Source organism: Ammospiza nelsoni, chromosome 10 (assembly GCF_027579445.1).
Source record: "Ammospiza nelsoni isolate bAmmNel1 chromosome 10, bAmmNel1.pri, whole genome shotgun sequence".
Classification (NCBI taxonomy): domain Eukaryota; kingdom Metazoa; phylum Chordata; class Aves; order Passeriformes; family Passerellidae; genus Ammospiza; species Ammospiza nelsoni.
In genome coordinates, this window is record NC_080642.1 from 15,846,142 (window position 1) to 15,864,980 (window position 18,839).

At 37.9% G+C, this 18,839-nt stretch overlaps 1 protein-coding gene across 1 annotated transcript in view; it reads left to right on the plus strand.

The window, feature by feature from the left end:
• COL4A4 (collagen type IV alpha 4 chain) overlaps positions 1–18,839 on the plus strand; it is a 66,748-nt gene that overhangs the window by 21,542 nt on the left and 26,367 nt on the right. Inside the window, exons 8-23 of the mRNA XM_059479652.1 lie at positions 1,142–1,210; positions 1,434–1,469; positions 2,202–2,264; positions 2,694–2,729; positions 2,897–2,938; positions 3,850–3,930; positions 5,302–5,355; positions 6,494–6,553; positions 7,167–7,211; positions 8,232–8,285; positions 12,241–12,310; positions 13,776–13,880; positions 14,449–14,613; positions 15,181–15,273; positions 15,607–15,770; positions 17,888–17,960. Coding sequence (XP_059335635.1) covers positions 1,142–1,210; positions 1,434–1,469; positions 2,202–2,264; positions 2,694–2,729; positions 2,897–2,938; positions 3,850–3,930; positions 5,302–5,355; positions 6,494–6,553; positions 7,167–7,211; positions 8,232–8,285; positions 12,241–12,310; positions 13,776–13,880; positions 14,449–14,613; positions 15,181–15,273; positions 15,607–15,770; positions 17,888–17,960 — 1,210 coding nt within the window. The remainder of the gene's footprint in view (positions 1–1,141; positions 1,211–1,433; positions 1,470–2,201; positions 2,265–2,693; positions 2,730–2,896; positions 2,939–3,849; positions 3,931–5,301; positions 5,356–6,493; positions 6,554–7,166; positions 7,212–8,231; positions 8,286–12,240; positions 12,311–13,775; positions 13,881–14,448; positions 14,614–15,180; positions 15,274–15,606; positions 15,771–17,887; positions 17,961–18,839) is intronic.

The window sequence follows — 18,839 nt, forward strand, 5'->3', positions numbered from 1 at the left end:
CAAATTCATTTGGCTACCCAGAAAAACAACACACAGTAACCATATTTGCTTGTGTGCAAGAATGCTCTTCCAACCTCTCTATGCAGATTGCCTATTTTTGAATTGATTTCTTGCACCAGGTACTAACTTGACTGTACATTACAGCCAACATTTTTATTTAATTCTTATTTATAACATTGTCCTGTACCATTTTATTTAACACCATGTACCTATGGTTTTAATAAATTGGCTTTACTTCATTGACCTTGTTGGAAATAAAGTAATTTCTATCTGTAAGGCCTCACCTAAGTCATATAGAAGATAAACTTAATCTAACAAAAATGTTTTATTATAAAAGAGACCACGTGTAAAATAACTAAAGATAAAAACAACTTTTGATTTGTTTACTGTGCTCCCTAACAGCTGTTGTTTACCTGTAAATTGTATCCAATCTACTGTAGCTATATCCACCTGCAGACAGCTGTAATTCTTCCTTTTATTGTACTATTCCAGGGAGAAATACCTTCCTTGTTTCATTCTGACTGCAGGATTTGGACAGACAGTTTATGATATCATGAACACTGTACCAGTACAGTTTTAAAGTGGTTGACAGTGTCCCATTTTATTGAATTCAGTATTCAGGTGGTTAACTTAGTTAAATTATATCCACTGTACTTGGATTTCAAATGGAAAAACTTCAGAAATAACAATTCAACATTCAAAATATTGAATACATGCATCTAATACAGTCCATACTTTTTTTTTTTTTTATCTGTATGCAGTATCACTTTGAATTCTTCTGAATCACACAATGAACTTTCATGGAAGGCAGAGGGCTAGTACTTAAAACCAATGCCTCCCTGAAAGAAAAAGAAAGCATATTGATACTAAGGGCAAGATTTGTGAAGATTGTAGAATATTGAAGGACTCAAAGGCTAAGGAGCACCTAAACAGAGCAGGAGTCCAGAAGCTGTGGGGACCTGGTTTGCTCAACTGTACAGAAGGCTTTTTTAGATAAAATGATCATTCATGATCCTAGTGGATTACCCTGTGATATAGGGGCACCAGAAAGTCACAGTCTGAGAAGTTATCATACATTCTCCATGGAAATGTATGATATCAGTAAGTAGACCATGTTTTAAAAGACTCTTTTTCTTTAAAGGGAATTCCAGGGCAAAAAGGAGAAAAAGGAAATTCAGTGTATATTTTACATTTTGGAAAAGGACTTCCGGTAAGTATCTGATTGTGAAAAAAAAATCTATTTCTAGGAAAACATGTATGGTAAATGTAATTGTTCCATTACTCCTCACTAGCTATAAAACTTAGTGGGAAAAAAAAATTAAAAACACATATACAACTCTAACAGCTAGTTTATGATCTTAATATCTGTAAAGTTAGAAAATACCCACAAGAAAGCTTGAACTGATTCATTTGCTAAATGATTGTCATTACAGGGAGAGAGAGGTGATCCTGGACCCCCTGGCCTGCCTGTAAGTACAGTCAGTGGGTTCTAGAACTGCTTTTTGTCTTGAAGATCTTCCATTTTTTCTCCTTAGTATGGTAAGAAATATTGGGGTTTCCCTCTGCCTGCCTTAAATAGCGAAATTCTAGAATAAAGTCTGAGAAATATCAAGTCTGTATAGTTTGTTCCTATGGCTAGTTCATGTTGGCTGAAAGGGAGTAGAAACAGACCATCCTCACTGCATTAGCTGTGTGTGGAGCAGCTGTTGCCCTGGTATTCACAGAATATTTTCTCTGTGAACTTCAAGATGTGAAATCTTCTCCTACAGTATCTGATGGGTCTCCCAAGAATACGTAGCACTCTATGATATTCCAGCCATAAGAACATGAAAGAAGAAGAGAGAGTTTAATTTTGTTGCCGGATCACATTCTTGGTGGCTTTGGGTTCCTCTTGTTATACCCTTCAAAAAGGCAGTCACCAATGAATTGTATCAAGTCCCTACACCATAGCACAATTGCTGACAAAGAGAACTCCCCATGCATTAATAACATAGAACTGTGCCTTGTCCAGTATTACCCAGAAGCTGGTGCTGGGCTGCTCTCGTCACAGGGAGATTTCAGGCACGGTGTCAGCTTTAGGCTGTGGGTGGAATCCAGTGGCCAGTAGGCTGAGTCCAAGGTGGTCTAGAGGTGCTGGGTTTGTGTAGGAAAGGGCAAGTTCTTTCTATGTTCACAAAAAGACCTTTTTCAATCTTTTCCAGGGACCTAGGGGCTCAAGAGGTACAACGGGCCCATCTGGATACCCAGGCCATCCAGGCTTGCCTGTAAGATCCCCACAGTTATACAGCCTTGCCTTAGGATATGCATTCATTCTTGTCTACCCATTTTAGACTTGCCTTAATGTGAATCAAAGCCTAGAAGTAATTTTTGAGGCAGGTAATAAGCTTTGCCTTATGAGTTTGGAAGTTGAGGAATATACTGTTCCTTCCCATGTCTGCGTGAACATGTTTCATCCTGGCAGTCTGTGGTCATGGAGAAATGCTCCTAGTGCTCTCTTTTTCCAAGACCACCTGTGGGAGACAGGAAAGGGGGAAACCAGAGGTCAGCCAAAGCAGTGACCAAGTGAAGTAAATTGCACTTTGGAATAGGTAAAAGAGAAAATTCTGCCTCTAGGTCTTACGAGCAAGAGGAAATAATTTTCAAAACCTGTCTCTAAATCAGACATATTGATTTGTCTTCATTCTCTTTTAAAGGGTGTTCCAGGTTACCCTGGTTTGCCAGGTGAACAGGTGGGTAATAACTTCTGAAGCTGTTAGTAAAATAATAATTTATACAAGTATTTGAAATGTTCCTTTTGTTTATTTTTTATCAAGTTTTTCAAAATAATTTCTTGATTAAACTCTAATGTTAATATTTTCTGATCATGCTGAAACTGTGTACATTCTTTATCAATTAGGGAAATCCAGGAATTGGAGTGGATGGACAAAAGGGGGAGCCGGTAAGAAAACAAATAATATTAAATCTATTATTGCTGTAGAGTTAGAAGAATACTAGAGTCTTGTTGAGTTCCCTGGAACCCGTTCATTTGTGGCATTGTGTCCTGCTCATCACATTAGAACAGAAGAAGTTATTGAATCAATTCTGAGCAGAAGGAATTCCTTCAGTGAGCTGCATTCAGGAATCAAGCACATTCTGAAGATTTTGAAAAACAACCATCAGTGTTACTTAACATTTACATACATTCTGAACAGACACTGCCTAGGTAATCACAACAGTATTTGTGATTACTTAGTGACTGGACCAGATCAGTCCCTGAATCTCATCTCTTGCTAAGTGCAGAACAGATGTCAAGGAAAGGGTGTAAGAAGCACATGATAACAGTTCTTTACCAGTCTCCACCTATATTAGCATATTCAGGATATATAGAACCAATGTGGAATATTTGAAATTTCTTCTATGAATTGGCCCAATCAATTCTTAGAATTTGTGCAAGTGTCTAACCTACACAACTTTCCACAACAAATCAATAATTTCATTTCACATTCACAAAGTCTTGTGCTCAGAGGCTTTGGTCTAGAATATGAGAGACTGTATGTACACATAAGAGATTTGACAGTCCTGTATCTGCTATCTCCACAGCAGATTTGGAGCAGGAGCCAGGCATTCTCATTTATTTCCTTAGCTGTAGCATAATTTTTAATGAGTCAGGAGGAGATTAGATTGCCAACTTTACTCATCTGGGCAGATGTAAAGAGGCTTACAGATCTCAGTGCAAACCTTTATCTGCAGGTAATTAGTACATTTTCAGTGGGTACAGAAATATGTAGTGCTATGGTACAACAGGAAAACAAGCTGAGTGTCACTGAAATGCTGCATGGAACATCTCTGCTGTTGTTTTGGCTTCCACAGGGTGACATTGGACTGCCTGGGCCCCCTGGGTCACCACTGTTAGTTGGACCTCCTGGAGCTCAGCTGTTCAAAGGACAAAAGGTGTTAATTTGTCATCACGTTTAACAGTGCTCAACTTAGCAAGTACAATCCTGTGATGTAATTTTTGCAAGGATGGCATAAGGTATACCTATCTTTCTGTAAGAAACCACCAACTGCAGCAGAATCCTCTGTTCAGCACCCTTCCTACAAGCTTTCAGGAGAGGACACCCCATGTGTACTTTGGCTCATGTTCTGGAGGGAAGACTGTCTTGATGCAGAAAGGAGATACTGCCCTTGCTTTAGTGTTCTTCAGTTTTTGTCACTGCAAATCATGTTTCAGGCATCTTGGCAAATTTGATTACTTTGCTATTGAATCCCTTTGTGGCTCTTCAGTAATACTTTACTTGTTTAATACAATATAAATTTTGCATATCACTGGCAACTGTACTCCAATCTACAGTTTTGAACCAACCTTAACCCTTCTAGGGTGTCCTTTTTAATATAAAAATTAAGTGTAATTTTGTTGTCAATTTTTATTGCAAGTTTTATCACAGAATAATGGAATCATCTGAGTTGGAAGAGTCCTTAAAGATCAGCTAGTCCCAGCCCCCTGCCATGGGCAGGGACACCTTCCACTAGACCAGGTTGTTCAAAGCCTCATCCAAACTGGCCTTGAACATTTCCAAGAATGGGACATCCACAACTTTCCTGAACAACTTGTACTTCTTCAAGATCACACCTACCATAGCCACAGCTGAGTGGCTTGGAACATTAGAATGTTTGTAACCCATGTTTTTTTTAAACAAAAATGTGTTACAGAGCCCTATATTGTTACAGAGTCCTCTGCATCCTCAAGTCAGATTTCCTCAAATACACAAATGAAAAGGTGAAGTTGGCATTGCCAGCTCCTTGCAGCCTCAACTCAGGGAACCAGTAGATTTCACATGTTAGACCTTGACTTTGATCATGCGAACAGCTGCTATACAAGTGTATGAAGAGAGGGAAAGGACCAAAAGAACCTCCATAAACTCCCCACGTTCCTGGGAAGTGGGACATTTGCTGCTCTACAACACAACACAATCATGGCTGTGTAAGCAGCCATTCAGACTGGGGCTGTACTCAAAAGTGAAGATTTATGCTTGTGAGTACTTGCATCAAGTACTTGCATCAAACCAAGAAGAGCAGCAAATTAAAATATATATCCATCTCCCTCCACAGTCATTATGCTGGTCTGACAGCATTAACAGAAATAAAGATAAGTACATAAATGTTTTTCTTCCTTTTCTTTTGTCTAGGACACATAAAGAAATACACCCAGTGCTTAAAAACATACCATTTAACACTTCTAATTCATAATAGGACTTTAAAAAAGTTAGCACATAGGCATATCCTGCATATTAATATACACAAAACCTTTCCTTTTATACATAGGGCCAAAAAGGATTACCTGGGGTAACAGGATACAGAGGGCCACGTGGACCCAAAGTAAGTAATGGGACTTTTTTTTCCCATGGTACTGGCAAAGTCCTTGTATGGTTATTATGTTAAACTTCTAAAGCACAGCATTTTTTGCTGTGAAATTTAATCACTGCCTAAATCAGTGTGAAAGCAAAAATATTTAAAACCCTTTGGAAAATCTTTCTGAGTCTGTTTTATACATACCTATTCAGTGTTGCCTGGTAGCAAAAAAATCTGTGTTGTTGCCAGTTGTGCTGTTGACATAATGGATTGGAACTGTGAAGAAAATACAAGTACAGATTATTTTTATTTCCTCAAGAAGAGAAACAGAGATGATCTGAATGTGTTCTTAGTGGGGCATGATGTATGTTTACCACAGAAGGTTGAGGGAAGACTTTAACTTGACATTGTGGAGAACCCCAAGGGTAGAGAAGGCAGAGTCACATGTTTGGAGAGAGGGTTGCTTTTTACTGTCTGTTTTACATTTTCTTTGCTTTCTGTCAACACGATCAATTTAAACATTGAGGTGCCAGAAGAGGAAAATCCATAGGCAGGAAGCTGCCAGATCTCAGAAAAATAAAGAGGAAATTGGAGACAAAAGAATGACTCTAGTTTATGTTAAAAACTTATTTAGCTTTGTAGTAGAAGAGAAGAAATGAGAAGCATGAACATCAACTTTCTGAGGTGCAAGTTTGGCACTTTTCCAGAAGTTCATTTTCCATCATAAAAAGACCACTGTTACTTGGCACTGGAAAAGAGAACAAAGCTAATCTTTTTCTTTAATATTTACATTGAAAAAAAAGGGCTTTATATGCACACTCCAGTACTATTTGTCTGTGTAGATGATAATACGTACACTTGTTATTCATAAGCAGAGCAGAGAAATCAACTGAAGCAGCTCAACAATGCCAAAAGCTTTAGGAAAAACAAATACAAATTCAACTGCTGAAATTATATGAAGCTTAGAGAAGAGACCAGAGCAGGTTCCTCAGATACCTGAAGCTACTTAGGCACTGCTGGGGATGCTGTGCAAAGTCAGCCCCAGTGACTGAGCCTCACAAGTGAAACAAGATCCATCTATGTAATGTATACATGCACAAAAATTAAAATGCATGGCACACTTCACTGAGCATCTCGGTTAAAAAAACTATTTTGACTACTCTAGGGCATACTTGGGAGAGGAGAAAAAGGTGAAAAGGGCCTTCCTGGATTCCCTGGATTGCGGGTAAGAAAGTTGCACAATAAATTATATCATAAATTCACTATAATTAGGCAGTTCAAGTTTGCAATTTCAGGAAAGACTTTAAGGATTTTTTGAACTAATCTGTCATGCCTCCTGTATAGAATATTTAGGAGACTTGCCCTGGGATTTACCCTGTCTCAGCTTAAACATAAGCTCATACAGACTTTCCTTGGAAAGAAAGTAAATCTGTAGGGTTATCCTCTAAATATTCAGAGCAGCACAAATCTGCCCTGGAACAGCACAGTACTAACACAGTAATTTTAATGTTCTCCATACGCGTTGATGGCAGTTTTTCACAGCAACTTTACTTGTGCCGGATTTGCCTAACAGTGCTGAAGTGGAGCAGCATTCCACTACTGTGCTTTATGCAATATGGTAAAAAAATTAAGTGAAAACTTGACTGGTTTGCTGTGGTCTATAGCTCTAATTCTTGTCCATTTCTCATAGAAACTATTTGCAAAAGCTTTTCAAAGTTTTTTGGAAGATATCCCAAGTATTATTTAGCTATGTAACATTAACTATCAGCAGTTCTGAATAGGTTTAATTTTAAACAAGTTTTTACTATTTTAGCTTACAGTCTACTTGCTTTTATTAGGGTCATCCTGGTTCTTATGGACCTGCAGGTTCTCCTGGAATGAAGGTATGAAGGCAGAAAGTATCAGAAGTTCCCTGAACAGTGGGATCAATGAGATTTTTTTTTCTGTGGATTTGTGCAGATTTGGAATTCCCACATACTTCACAGAGCAGATTGCATTCCTTCTTTTCTGTTCTGCTACCTGTTGCCACAGAGGCTGCATGAACTCTGTGTCTTTGAATTTCTGCCACTCTGAAATTTGGCTGAAATTTGCTAATGGAATCTGAAGTTGCAAGGAGGAGGAGAAGTCAGTGGGACACACAAACAGCATAATAGAAAAGTTATGCAGCATGTTAACTTTGTTTTTTATGGTGACATTGTGTAATTTTGTGGTGCATGCATGTTTTGTTCATGTTTCTGGCTTCAGAAATTCCAGTGATGCTAAGTCTGCTAAATTTTACTTGTGAACTTACAGCATCTTACTGGAATAAAGAACAATAGATGTATGTATATAGATCTATATCTTGCCCAACTCTAGTTAAGATAGTGATCATGCTGTTCATAAATCACATTAATGTATAAATATTTGCCTCTAGAGTTATGTTCCAGGTGACTGTTTTATCTGCAAAAATACTTTTCACTTTGTTTTTTAGTCCTACCTACCTAAAGACTTTGAGTACTGCCTGGATGAGTATATTAGAAAATCATAAAACGAGAAGAGAGCTGATGTGCAGCTGCTTTCCATGCAGTAGTTTAAGAGAATCATTCAGCAAGCAGTAAAACAATTTCAATACAGACTGACTGTATTAAGCAGACAGTCTATCAGAGACTGCTGGTATGTATTCCAGCTAATTCTGTGCCCCAGCTTCACTGAATCTGCTGAGCACTGTCTGAATAACCTGGCAATACAGGCTGTGAATTTTCCAACACAGGAGAGTCTGTGAAACACCACCTCCTGTACAAACCCAGTGAATTCTCTGGACACAATTATAACATGACAGTACTGCACAGCTGCCTTACTGGGTTTTACTCAAATAATTATGTCTTAACAGATTAATCAAATTGTATTTATGTGATCCTTTCCAGGGTGAAACAGGATTTGCTGGTTTTCCTGGACAACCTGGCTATCCAGGCATTCAGGTAAAAAACGTGACACATTCACACCCCACTCCCCTCTGTGCCAGTATTCCTCCCAAATGTACCCACTTATCAGGCCATTTCCCTTTATACAGTCATAATTTCTGTAAATGCTTACTGTTCTCATGATAGTTGTAGTTATTCATCACCATGGTAGTAAATAGCAATGTAAGAAAACATTCCTAGCTGGTACAGGTGAGAGTGGAAATTCTATTTTACATACCATAGGAATTGTTAATCCAAATAGTTACCTGTAAGTATACCAGGATAGCTACCTAATCCATGAATTGTAGTACTCTGCAAGGTATTCACAGCTGAGCTGCATTCCCCAGGGAAATATGGGAGGTAAAGGAAGCTCTTATTTAATTAATAGTATGATCCTATAAATGAGGATGAAAACTGGCCCCAAATGAGGTGGCAGGATTCCATTCAGATAGGCCTGTTTGCATGATTTACCGAAATCTCTTGGCATGTTTTCAGTCTGTTCACTTAAACAATTGTTCCAAGATGTTTACCAGAATGGTAAGGACGTGGACTCCTTCACACCAGCTGTGTTTAAACATTTCCTACTTTGGCTCACTTAGATGACACTAACTGTCTTTTATTTTACAATACCTGCTGCTTTCCACTAGGGATTAGAAGTGTAGGTGTCACAGCCCAGGGCTAAGCAGTAAAACAGGAAAATATTTAAAGTGTGGAAGAGATGCTTAAAACAATTTCAGAAGACTCACGTGTCAGTCTAGTGACATTTCAGGACAGAACTTGATGGAATTTTCTTCTGCAGGCTGCAGAACAAAGGAAATTCTGATTACTGGATCATGTTGTAATTCTGAGCAACACCAAAGACTTGAATGAAAGGAACTATTATATTTCCCAAAGCACACTCAGAAGAAAAAAGGAGTTCTGGATGCTACCCTAGAGGGAGCAAGGCAGCAGTGAGTCTAGCCAGGGGGGAAGGCCTAAGGAGTCCTGGGATAGGGTCCAAATGGTCAACAGTGTATGAGCAAGAGGAGAAGAGAAATGCTGCAATGCAGAAGGTGGGTGACAGAATCATCAGTAGAGACACCAAGGTTGAAAAAGCTCATCAAAGTTATCATCACAGTACAGAGGACAAAAACATTACTGCAGAAAGAGTGATGCTAATGAACTTGGCTTAAATATTCTGGAATACAAAAGTCAAGGAGTATTTATTTTCCTCTGAAATAATTTTTTTTTTGAAAACTGCATATAAGCCAGTAAATTTTCTTCAAGAGATTTGCACAAAAATCACCTCTGTTATAAACTAAAGATTAAGATTGGAACATGCTCTACATAATCTGTGGTGACACAAAAAAGTGAACTGTGACTGGTGCAAATTTGTGATAAGTAGTATACAGCTAAAAACACAGTAGAAAGTACACAAATATAAAGCAACAGACAGCTTTTCAAAGCATGTTTACAAATGAGAAATGACAAAGACATAAAGTAAATAAGTAAAAGTACAACAAAAACATTTGGCTTCCTCACAGACTTACTTCAAAGTTAGGAGAATGCCAGGAGAATGCTAGACCAGCTTCTTCAGCCAAGATTTTAATTATGTGGTCATACCCAGATGTTACTTTTCATCCCCTTTGGTTGTTATCAACTTCACAACACAGTGATATAATTTAGATACTAATTAAACTGAAACATTGCATATCAGATTTAAACAGAAAATTAATTGCAGTCCAATACTCCCAGAATCTAGAATCAAATCTTAAGTGTTTTGTTGTTAAAAAGTTTTCACCCTGATGTACGTATTGTTTTAATTCAGGGTCTCATTAACATGCTTGAGACAAATTATGTTATAGACAGAATACTGCATTCCTCAGACTCCATGGATCAGCCCACAGCCTGAGTAGCCATCAGTTAACACTACAAACAGTAAACAAAAACATGATTAATTGTTGGTAGGTTATGCCAGGGAAATGGTTGAAGTCCTGTAGTAATGAATCAGAAAGATGAAATTACAATTACTAGTGCCCGGAACAAAAGAAATCAAATCAATTATAGGCACAACTTAATAAAAAAAGAGTAACTACTACAGATAGGCAAAATGCTGAGGGATTGCACAGATGCTGTAGTTTTGATTGGGAAACCATTGCAGAAATATGATTACTCCTGAAAGGAGCAGACCTATCCAGACTGTATCAACTGTTCAGCTGCCCTGACCAGCTGTTGCTTATGATCCACTAAAAATCACATGGACCGAAGGAACAAGAATATGATTATAACTTCTCCTGGGAATAGCCTGTCCTTGCATAGATTTTTATGAAACAAACATATTCATAGAAAATCTAAGATGCATTCAGGTTCAAGGTGAATGCAACTCAGAAAAAAACCCCAGTTGCATTGAAAGTAGATTTCTTCTTTAAAAATGCTGACTGTTGCTAAAAGCAAAGAGTGGACTTTGAGGAATTGTTGCCATAGCTTTTGAAGCCTAAGCCTGGATGCTGGCAACACAATTTTTTTTTAAATAAACTGTCAGCAAGCAGAGTTTCCTGAAGTTTTCACGGGAAGAGAAAACAGTATCAGTCAACAAAATAATCTAAAGAGATCTATGCCATTGTGTGGGAGTGTACCAATGGTGAAAACACAGCAAATAGGCAGCTGCCAGCCAGGGAGGGTCATTAGACCTAACAGCCTAAAACCAGATTTTCAGAGACCACAACTGGAATTTATTACTTGAGATACCAAAACCAGACATGTTTGACATTGGCTCATTACTCTTCATTTCTTTCTTGTGTTCTGGTTGTGTAATTTAAAAATCAGCATGAAAATTATATAAGACTTGGGCCAAATACATCTATTATACAAATCTTTATTTAATAGTCATTAAATTAATTTTAAAGCTCAAAATCCCTTCTAAATTTATCAGAGGAGGAAAAATACTAGTTTTACCTTTTCTTTCCTGCCACACAGAAGACTCTTCTGTGTCATTAGGGAAGACAAATTTATGTTCCTGTTTAAAAGAACCAAAGATGACACAAGGATATTTTTTCATTCTGCAAGATACAGTCAAAGGAAACAGGCCAGAGATCATGAGGGCAGCAGTCAGTAACAGAACTAACTACTGCAGAGATATCATTAAAAAAAAAAGTCAAGAGAGAGGCATAGAGGGCATAGAGGCCTTGTTTTCACTTGTGTAAGAATGGGTATGCAGTTCTCCTCGTCTGTGTCCTGAAAGGCCCTGGAGTCCAGTCTGGGAATGCAGCTTCACTCCGCAGTTCCCACATTGACATTCTTGTTTTCTTAGTTCCCATTTGCTGAAAAAGGAGAGCTCATTTCTAATCTACAAAGCAAAAGGTCTAATACAATTTGCCACATAAAAGACTTCCCTAAAGTCCACTTTGCTTGCAATTCTAAGTAGCAAAATCCAAGTTAATTTAGAAAACCTCCAAGCAGAAGTGATTTTCCTCACCATTAGTAAGCACTTTCATGTTTCCCTAATGCAGATGTTTTAAACTTCTTGTAAGAGCTTTGAGTACCTCTTACCATTGATAATAGCTGTTAGACAGTGAAACTTTCTCTATGCTTATTTGTCATAGAAGTAATTTCCTAATCCTGATATAGCATTTCTGTAATTTTTAATTACAGATTGGTTGTTAAATCAAAATTTCTCAATTAAATGGATACTGATTTCCTGTAGTTGAGTCATATTTACAATAAATGAATGAAATAAAATACAGCAGTCACATGTTCCGAAGAGTCAAATAGAGATGTGTGATGGCTATATTACTGTTCAGCCACTGGTATCCTGAAAGATAATGATTATTTTAAATATTTTTGCTTGGTTTTAAATGCTGCAAAGTGTCAAAATCAAGTTTCCTGAGCCCTGTGTATCACATCCTTATCTATCTCCCCACTGTTGAAATATTCAGTTATATTGTAGTACACCATATGTTTGTATATAAAAAAATTTATTGTTGGACTCTTACAGGGGGATCCAGGAGAAAAAGGGCCCCCAGGTCCTCCTGGAACTGTTGGAACTCCACTGCTTCCTATAAAAGGTTATATCTATTTTTGACTAGTCTTTGTGCTGTATAAAGTGCAGGACCTGTTTTGCTAAGGTGTATGAAAGTGGTACTAGGGATGCAGGGGACAGAACCCTAAAATACTCCCAGGGGCCACAGGCCAACTCCTGTTTGTGGGTTCAGCCACATTTTGTGTTTGTTTGTCTTGCTGATCTTCCTGGAACTACATTAAACATACAAGTGTCACATTACATGTTTGTTTGGGTGAAAGATCTTTGTGCATACAGTCACAACTAGATCTGAAGGACTCTCGTTCTTGGACGTAAGCATAGCTACAAAAAATCAATGAAAAATAAGCCTGGTTAATGGACAGCAAATAAGAACACCTGCCTTCCCACTGTCATTTAGGATTCCTCTTTTCATTATTGCCACAACACACGGATTTTAGACTACACTCAAGCTTCCTATTTGCAGGGGGAAAATCCTGGGACTAGTATTCCCAACAGAATACCTGTCAATTTATTACAGGCTGGGTTTTAATGTCCCAGCTCCCTTTATCCCCATCTTACTCATCTAATGGGTGAAAAGATGTGTGGAAATTCTTATTTCATAGCAGGAAGCAGTGGGGAACAGACAGGTCTGCTGCCTGCAAGGTTGCACTTTTGCATCTAATACTTGAAGAGTTTGTCTTGTGAGAATATTTCAACAGAGAGCTCATCATAAATTGTATTGCTAGTACAACACGAGAAATTTCTTCAGATCACAGAAGTAAGTTACAACAAAACCCCAGTTCAGCAGAACCTCCCCATTAGATCGGGGTCTTATCCTAAAATAAATTAAATTTTTTCCACAGACCCCCATGGTTTCCAGCCCATACAACAAAAAACCCCATGCTTAATATCTCGAGTAACATTCAGTCATGTACATGGTGTGAGTGGATACAATCTTCAGAGAAAGAGGTCTTTGGACAATAGAGAACAGAAATACTGTCAATATTTTATTTTTCCAATTTAATGAAGCTGTTTACATCCGATTCAGATTTTCTTTATCAGTATGTAATTGCAATTTTAAATGTTATTATTTGTAGCAATTTTGAAAATATACTTTTAAAAATCTGAATAATTTCAGCTAAGGTGATCCTGAAATTACATCCCTGTGTGTACTGCCAAAGCACTTAACATGAAATCCATATTTATTTTAAATGCTACACATGTTTATTTTAGCCAAACATTTCCCTCAGCATTTTGTAATACATAGCACAAAGATACTTCTACAAAGCAATGAAGGGTTAAAAATGTGTTTGTGAAATGGGATGGAATCCATAGAAAAGTAACCAAATCCTCCCACCTTAAAATTAAATTGTTACACATTTTAAAATGTTTCATAAGTAATTTTACTCTTGTGTAGTTTCCAAATTATAATTTTGGTTGCAGCTTAATTTAGATTTAAGCTGTCAATTCCATAAGGTGTTCAGCTCACATGTTTCTGTAATTCTCTGTAGGTCCACGAGGAGATCCTGGATTTCCAGGTCCTGTTGGTGAAATGGGGTCAGTTGGACCAATTGGTCCTTCAGGCCTTCTAGGAAGACCAGGATATGATGGAACAAGTAAGAGAAGTAGAGGATAAATGTGAACTAAACACCAGAAGGAAAGAAAGCTGCTGAAAGAAAACTGCTCTTTGGTCTTGCTTGATGCAAGTCACCAACTGTAAAGACTGTTCACTAAAAATATTAACTCAGCACTTAATAGCCAGAAAAAGAAACAAAATTATCCAAGTAGAACATTAGGAATGACTAGAAAAGGAACAGAAGACAAAGGAGAATACTACCATGGTAAATCGATGGTATTACTGTGTCTGGAGTGCTGTACTTAAAATGTCTGCTCTCCATCCCAAAAAGATAAAAAGGGATGTGCTGAGGATGGCTTTGCTCTGTATGAGGAGCTGGAGTAACTGGGATGTCTACAAAAGAGATAATGGAGGGAAGGAGGAATAGAAGCATTTGAAGGTCTATAGCAGGAACCTCTTTTCTTGTGGATCCTGAAAAACCCAAGGATTTGGATTCAACATTGGTTATATAGAAGCTATTCTTCAGGGCAGTCCTGAATGGTCTGGAGTTTCCTCCTTGATATCTCACATTAATGCTGTGTGGGCTGTTTACCTTTATTTTTTTTCAGGTCTTCCTGGCCTGCCAGGAGTAAGTGGGGCACCAGGACCTCAAGGTTTTCAAGGGGACCCTGGTTTGCCTGGAACAGGTGAATTAATCCCAGGAAGACCGGGATTTCCTGGACCACCAGGCCTACCAGGGCAGCCAGGAAGACAAGGCTTACCTGGACTACCCAGTAGGTTCAATAGCAATTCATATAACAAGAACACAATTCTGCAGATTAATATAGCCACTGCTTTTGTTGGTGCTACAAATACAGAGAATTGAAAAGTGCATTTTGACAGCTATTTCAAAGTTTTCATGGGATGTTGAAACCATATTTTTCCTATTAGCTTTTCATCAGTGAAATTTTCAAGATTTTCATAGTTTTCTGGGTGATTTATACCCACAAAAGTAACACACATATTAAAATTAAACTTTAAAAATGCTTTGGTCTCATAGACCATTTTTTAACTGTTCAAGTTAATACTGAGGAGGAAACTCAAATCTGTGTCCTTTGGAAAAAAGTAAAGTTTTAAGTAGAAAAAAAATAATAGCACCAATGAGAAGCAATGTGTCAACATTAACTCTAGCCATACAGTCTGTTGCAGTATAATCTATAAGTAACAACCTGTAAAGCATTAATTAATATCACTAACTTTTTATGTGAGAGTAACAAGAGAAGGGAGAGGAGGACACATAACCTAAGCTGGAGGAACAGTAAACCTGACTTATAGTGGCTGGAAAATTTGTTTTTTCAAAGGTGTAATCTGTACTGACAGAGGGATCCCTGGAGAACCTGGACCAAAAGGTCAGATTGGTCTTCCAGGAAGAAAAGGGGCAAAAGGAGAGAAGGGTAAGTTGGCCTGGATAACAACAATTTGAGCATGAAACCTTTGCCAGGAGTGTCAAATCTAAATGTGCAAGAAGTCCATGGTAACTTGGAGATTTAGCCCATCAAAATACAGAGTTACTGTTGGCATTGGGGCTTCTGAGTCAGCAGAGTCCTGTTAATGCAGAGTTACTCAGCACTGTAAAGGGAGACTGATAATCCTCTCCTAGCGAGATAACATGAGATAAAATGGTCTAAATGTGGTGCACTACTCACACAGAAAAGAAAAAGGACAGCATTACTTTTTGTGTAATAATTTTTCGGCTGTTTCAATGTAATTTTGACATTTTCATGCAGGAAGTCAAGGCCTCTGCTCATGTAGTGCTGGTCCTCCTGGTGCCCGTGGTGTGCAAGGACCTGCAGGTATTCCAGGAAGGAAAGGACAAATGGGATCCCCTGGAAGACACGGAGAAAGGGGCGACCCAGGCTTATCTGGTGCAGTGGGATCACCAGGGCTCCCTGTGAGTGCTTCTCATGAGCTTCACTAAACAACATCAAGCTACCTCTCAACTCAGCAGGCATTTAAGCAGAATGGTGGAGGAAGTGCCCTGGAACTTTCATCTACTTTAGCTTAATACAGTCTAGTGAAACAAGCTTTTATTTTGGAGTAGACTTACTTTCTTTAATGTGCTTCATATAGTTTATCTTAGTCCCCAGAGTGAGAGTAATTCAAAACACCACTTAATCTAACTGCTTTAGGAATACGGTATATGGGAATTTATTGGTCTTGCTGGGATTTTGATCTACTTCTTCTGGTCTGACATATGGAATGTACATCCAGGGTGCTGCATGCCAAAATAATGTCAAATAGAAGGTTCTTTTAATACACTTTCTTGTGAGAGGCTTTTCTTTGAAAATATAGGTAGATATGCCCTGCTTTATAACCATTCCATTATGGTTAGGTTTTTGGGCTGTTTTGAGGGGCATGTTTAGAGGGGGTTTTGTGCCTATTTTTTTGTTCTTGGTTTTTGTTTTGTTTTTTTGAGATTTGGGTTTGTTTTAATAGCAGAACTGTTTGCTCACATAAGGAATTGCTTAAAAGTTTCCAGAACATGTTCTTTCAAAAGAAAAAAAAGCAAACAAATCCACTGTGAGTGTGAGAGAAGGATGTGGAAGGGCTCTCATTCAAGTTCCAATCATTTCATTAGAAGATTTACATTTGCCCTCTTTATTTTCTTAAAACCCTATTACCTGGGTGGTATATGTGAGATTCTGCTGTTTTTGTTACTTTTGAGAGTATGTTTTAGCCCTTGTGGCTCTGAAGTAAGGCTTGAAGCCTTGTCCTGAATTTTGCTGTTCTTAGGTTACTTAATTGAGAAACAAGGACAAAGTAATCACTTTGGAAGGAAATAACTCACTTCAGTACAGAACTGCTTTGGTCTAACAGACCATTTTTCTCCATTTTTCTGCTCTCTTTTCTTCCCAAATCCTTCCTTTTCTTTTCAGACACTAATAACTCATCACTGCCTACTTGAAGATCTAGACATTGTAACAGATAGTCACTTCTAGTTTCAGATTCACATTTTTCAGAAGTCTGCTGCCTGACTTGAAATTGTCGATCACATTGTAAACTGGTTTTGTACCACCTATTTTTAAGGGAAAGATTTTGAGTAACAGAGGAAGCTACCTAAATAATACCCCGGTTTTGTACCTTAGTGGCCTTTTACTTCTGTGTAAATTTCACATGGTTGTCTTGATCTACATATACTGTTGCAAGATCAAACCTTGAAAAAAGATTATAAGAATAGTGCACCCTGCTTGGACAGCTGAAAACAAAAATCAGCATAAAAATATAGAAAAGTATTTCTTTTGCCCTCTAAACCTCTCAAGCCATATATTCATCTAAGAATATAATGTACCTAACTAGATGAAATTTTTTATTGTTGGCTTTGTGGATTTTCATTCAAAAAAAAAGCATCACTTACTTCCTGCTGTGTTCACTTCTGGGAGGACAGCCTCATCCAGCAGTCACCACCCTCCAGAGATTCCCTTCCTCAGTGGGTTGAAGTCTGCAGTGGGAAGAGTTAATGAATCATTTGTCTCTTGATATTCTTACATTTGCAGTCCCACATCTGTGCAGCTGTGGGCCCAGTGCTCTGGCATTACAATTTCTTTCAGTTGTTGTAGTGGGTTTGGTTTGCCAATCTGAGATTTCCCAGGGTTTGTTCATTTTTAACATGTGTGTGCACAGAGGCATGTTTAACTTTCTAGTGGTTTAGCAAAGTGTCAATATTCGAAATGAGTTAGTGATCGGTGTTATTAGGCATGGAGGAAGCTCTCAGCAGCTCCTCTCAGAAAATCATTTCTGTTGGTGGCTTCTTCCCTCCTCACCAAACATTAATTAATGCAAAACCAGCACAGTTGTGCATTTGTGCACATGGCAGAGTCAGCCTGAAAAGACCATGTGCCATTCACACTCCTCTTTTTGACCATCAAAAGAGACCAGTGCAACCTTTTGGTTTCTTTAATTGGTCTTTTTTGGTGAAACAATGCAAGAGATAGATACCTAATTTTCCCTTAAATTCCCACTTTGATTCCTTGCTGGAGATAACTGACAGCTCTTTTCTTTGTCAATAAGGGGACTCCTGGTTCTGCTGGACAGCCTGGGGAAAAAGGAGAGAAGGGTGATCCAGGAAGAGTTAGAATAAAAGGTAAACACACATTTTACTGTTAACCTTTTTGTTTTCCTATACAATATCTAGGCAATAGTGTAAGCAAAACATTAATTTACTCTTTACTAAATCCATTAGCTCAGTAAGTCACTGAAACCTAGAGGGCATATATATCCAAACTGCTCTCTTGGTACCATCTCTTCTTGCTAAACACAAGATCAACACAGTGTTTTATGTTTTTCTCTATAGTTGAGCCATTAAACAGTTTTAACAGCATGTTATGAATGCAAACAAATGACTTTTCGTGTCATTCATTTGATAATTGGGGTCTTCCAGAAGTCTGTACAGCAAAGACTAAGCAGAATACAAATACTGTGAAATAATGAAGAAATATTATTGAACAGAAGCCACCTACTGAACTGCCATATACCAATATCATAGCTGTTATCTCATATTAGGCCACCAACATCTTTCTTGGGAAAACTTCAGGCTCAATGACTATTCAGATTTCTCTCTTATTTCTAAAAATTACTCTTGACCAGGCATTGAAGAGAAACAATATGCTACCAGTTGCACAACCGGAATTCTTGTAATTAAATAGATCAAAACCTCTCCACAGTTATGGTTATGATTTGTAAAGGCAAAAGAAAAAGAGAACAATAAACTGCGGCAATCTGATGGCAAATCCTAGTTAGAAAGGCTAAAATAGTTATTCACAGAAGATTGTCCTTTTTAATGTTTATAAAAAGTTAGCTTAGCTTTGGATGCCTGTGGGTTTTTTTACAGATGTTGGAATAGGGGAAAACATTTGCTTTTATTTGCAAAATAAAATTTATTTTTTTTTTATTTTAAAGGTTTCTTGACACAGCAGAAAGAATCTTTGTGTTAGAATAGTTTTGCTGTCCTTGATACAAAAGT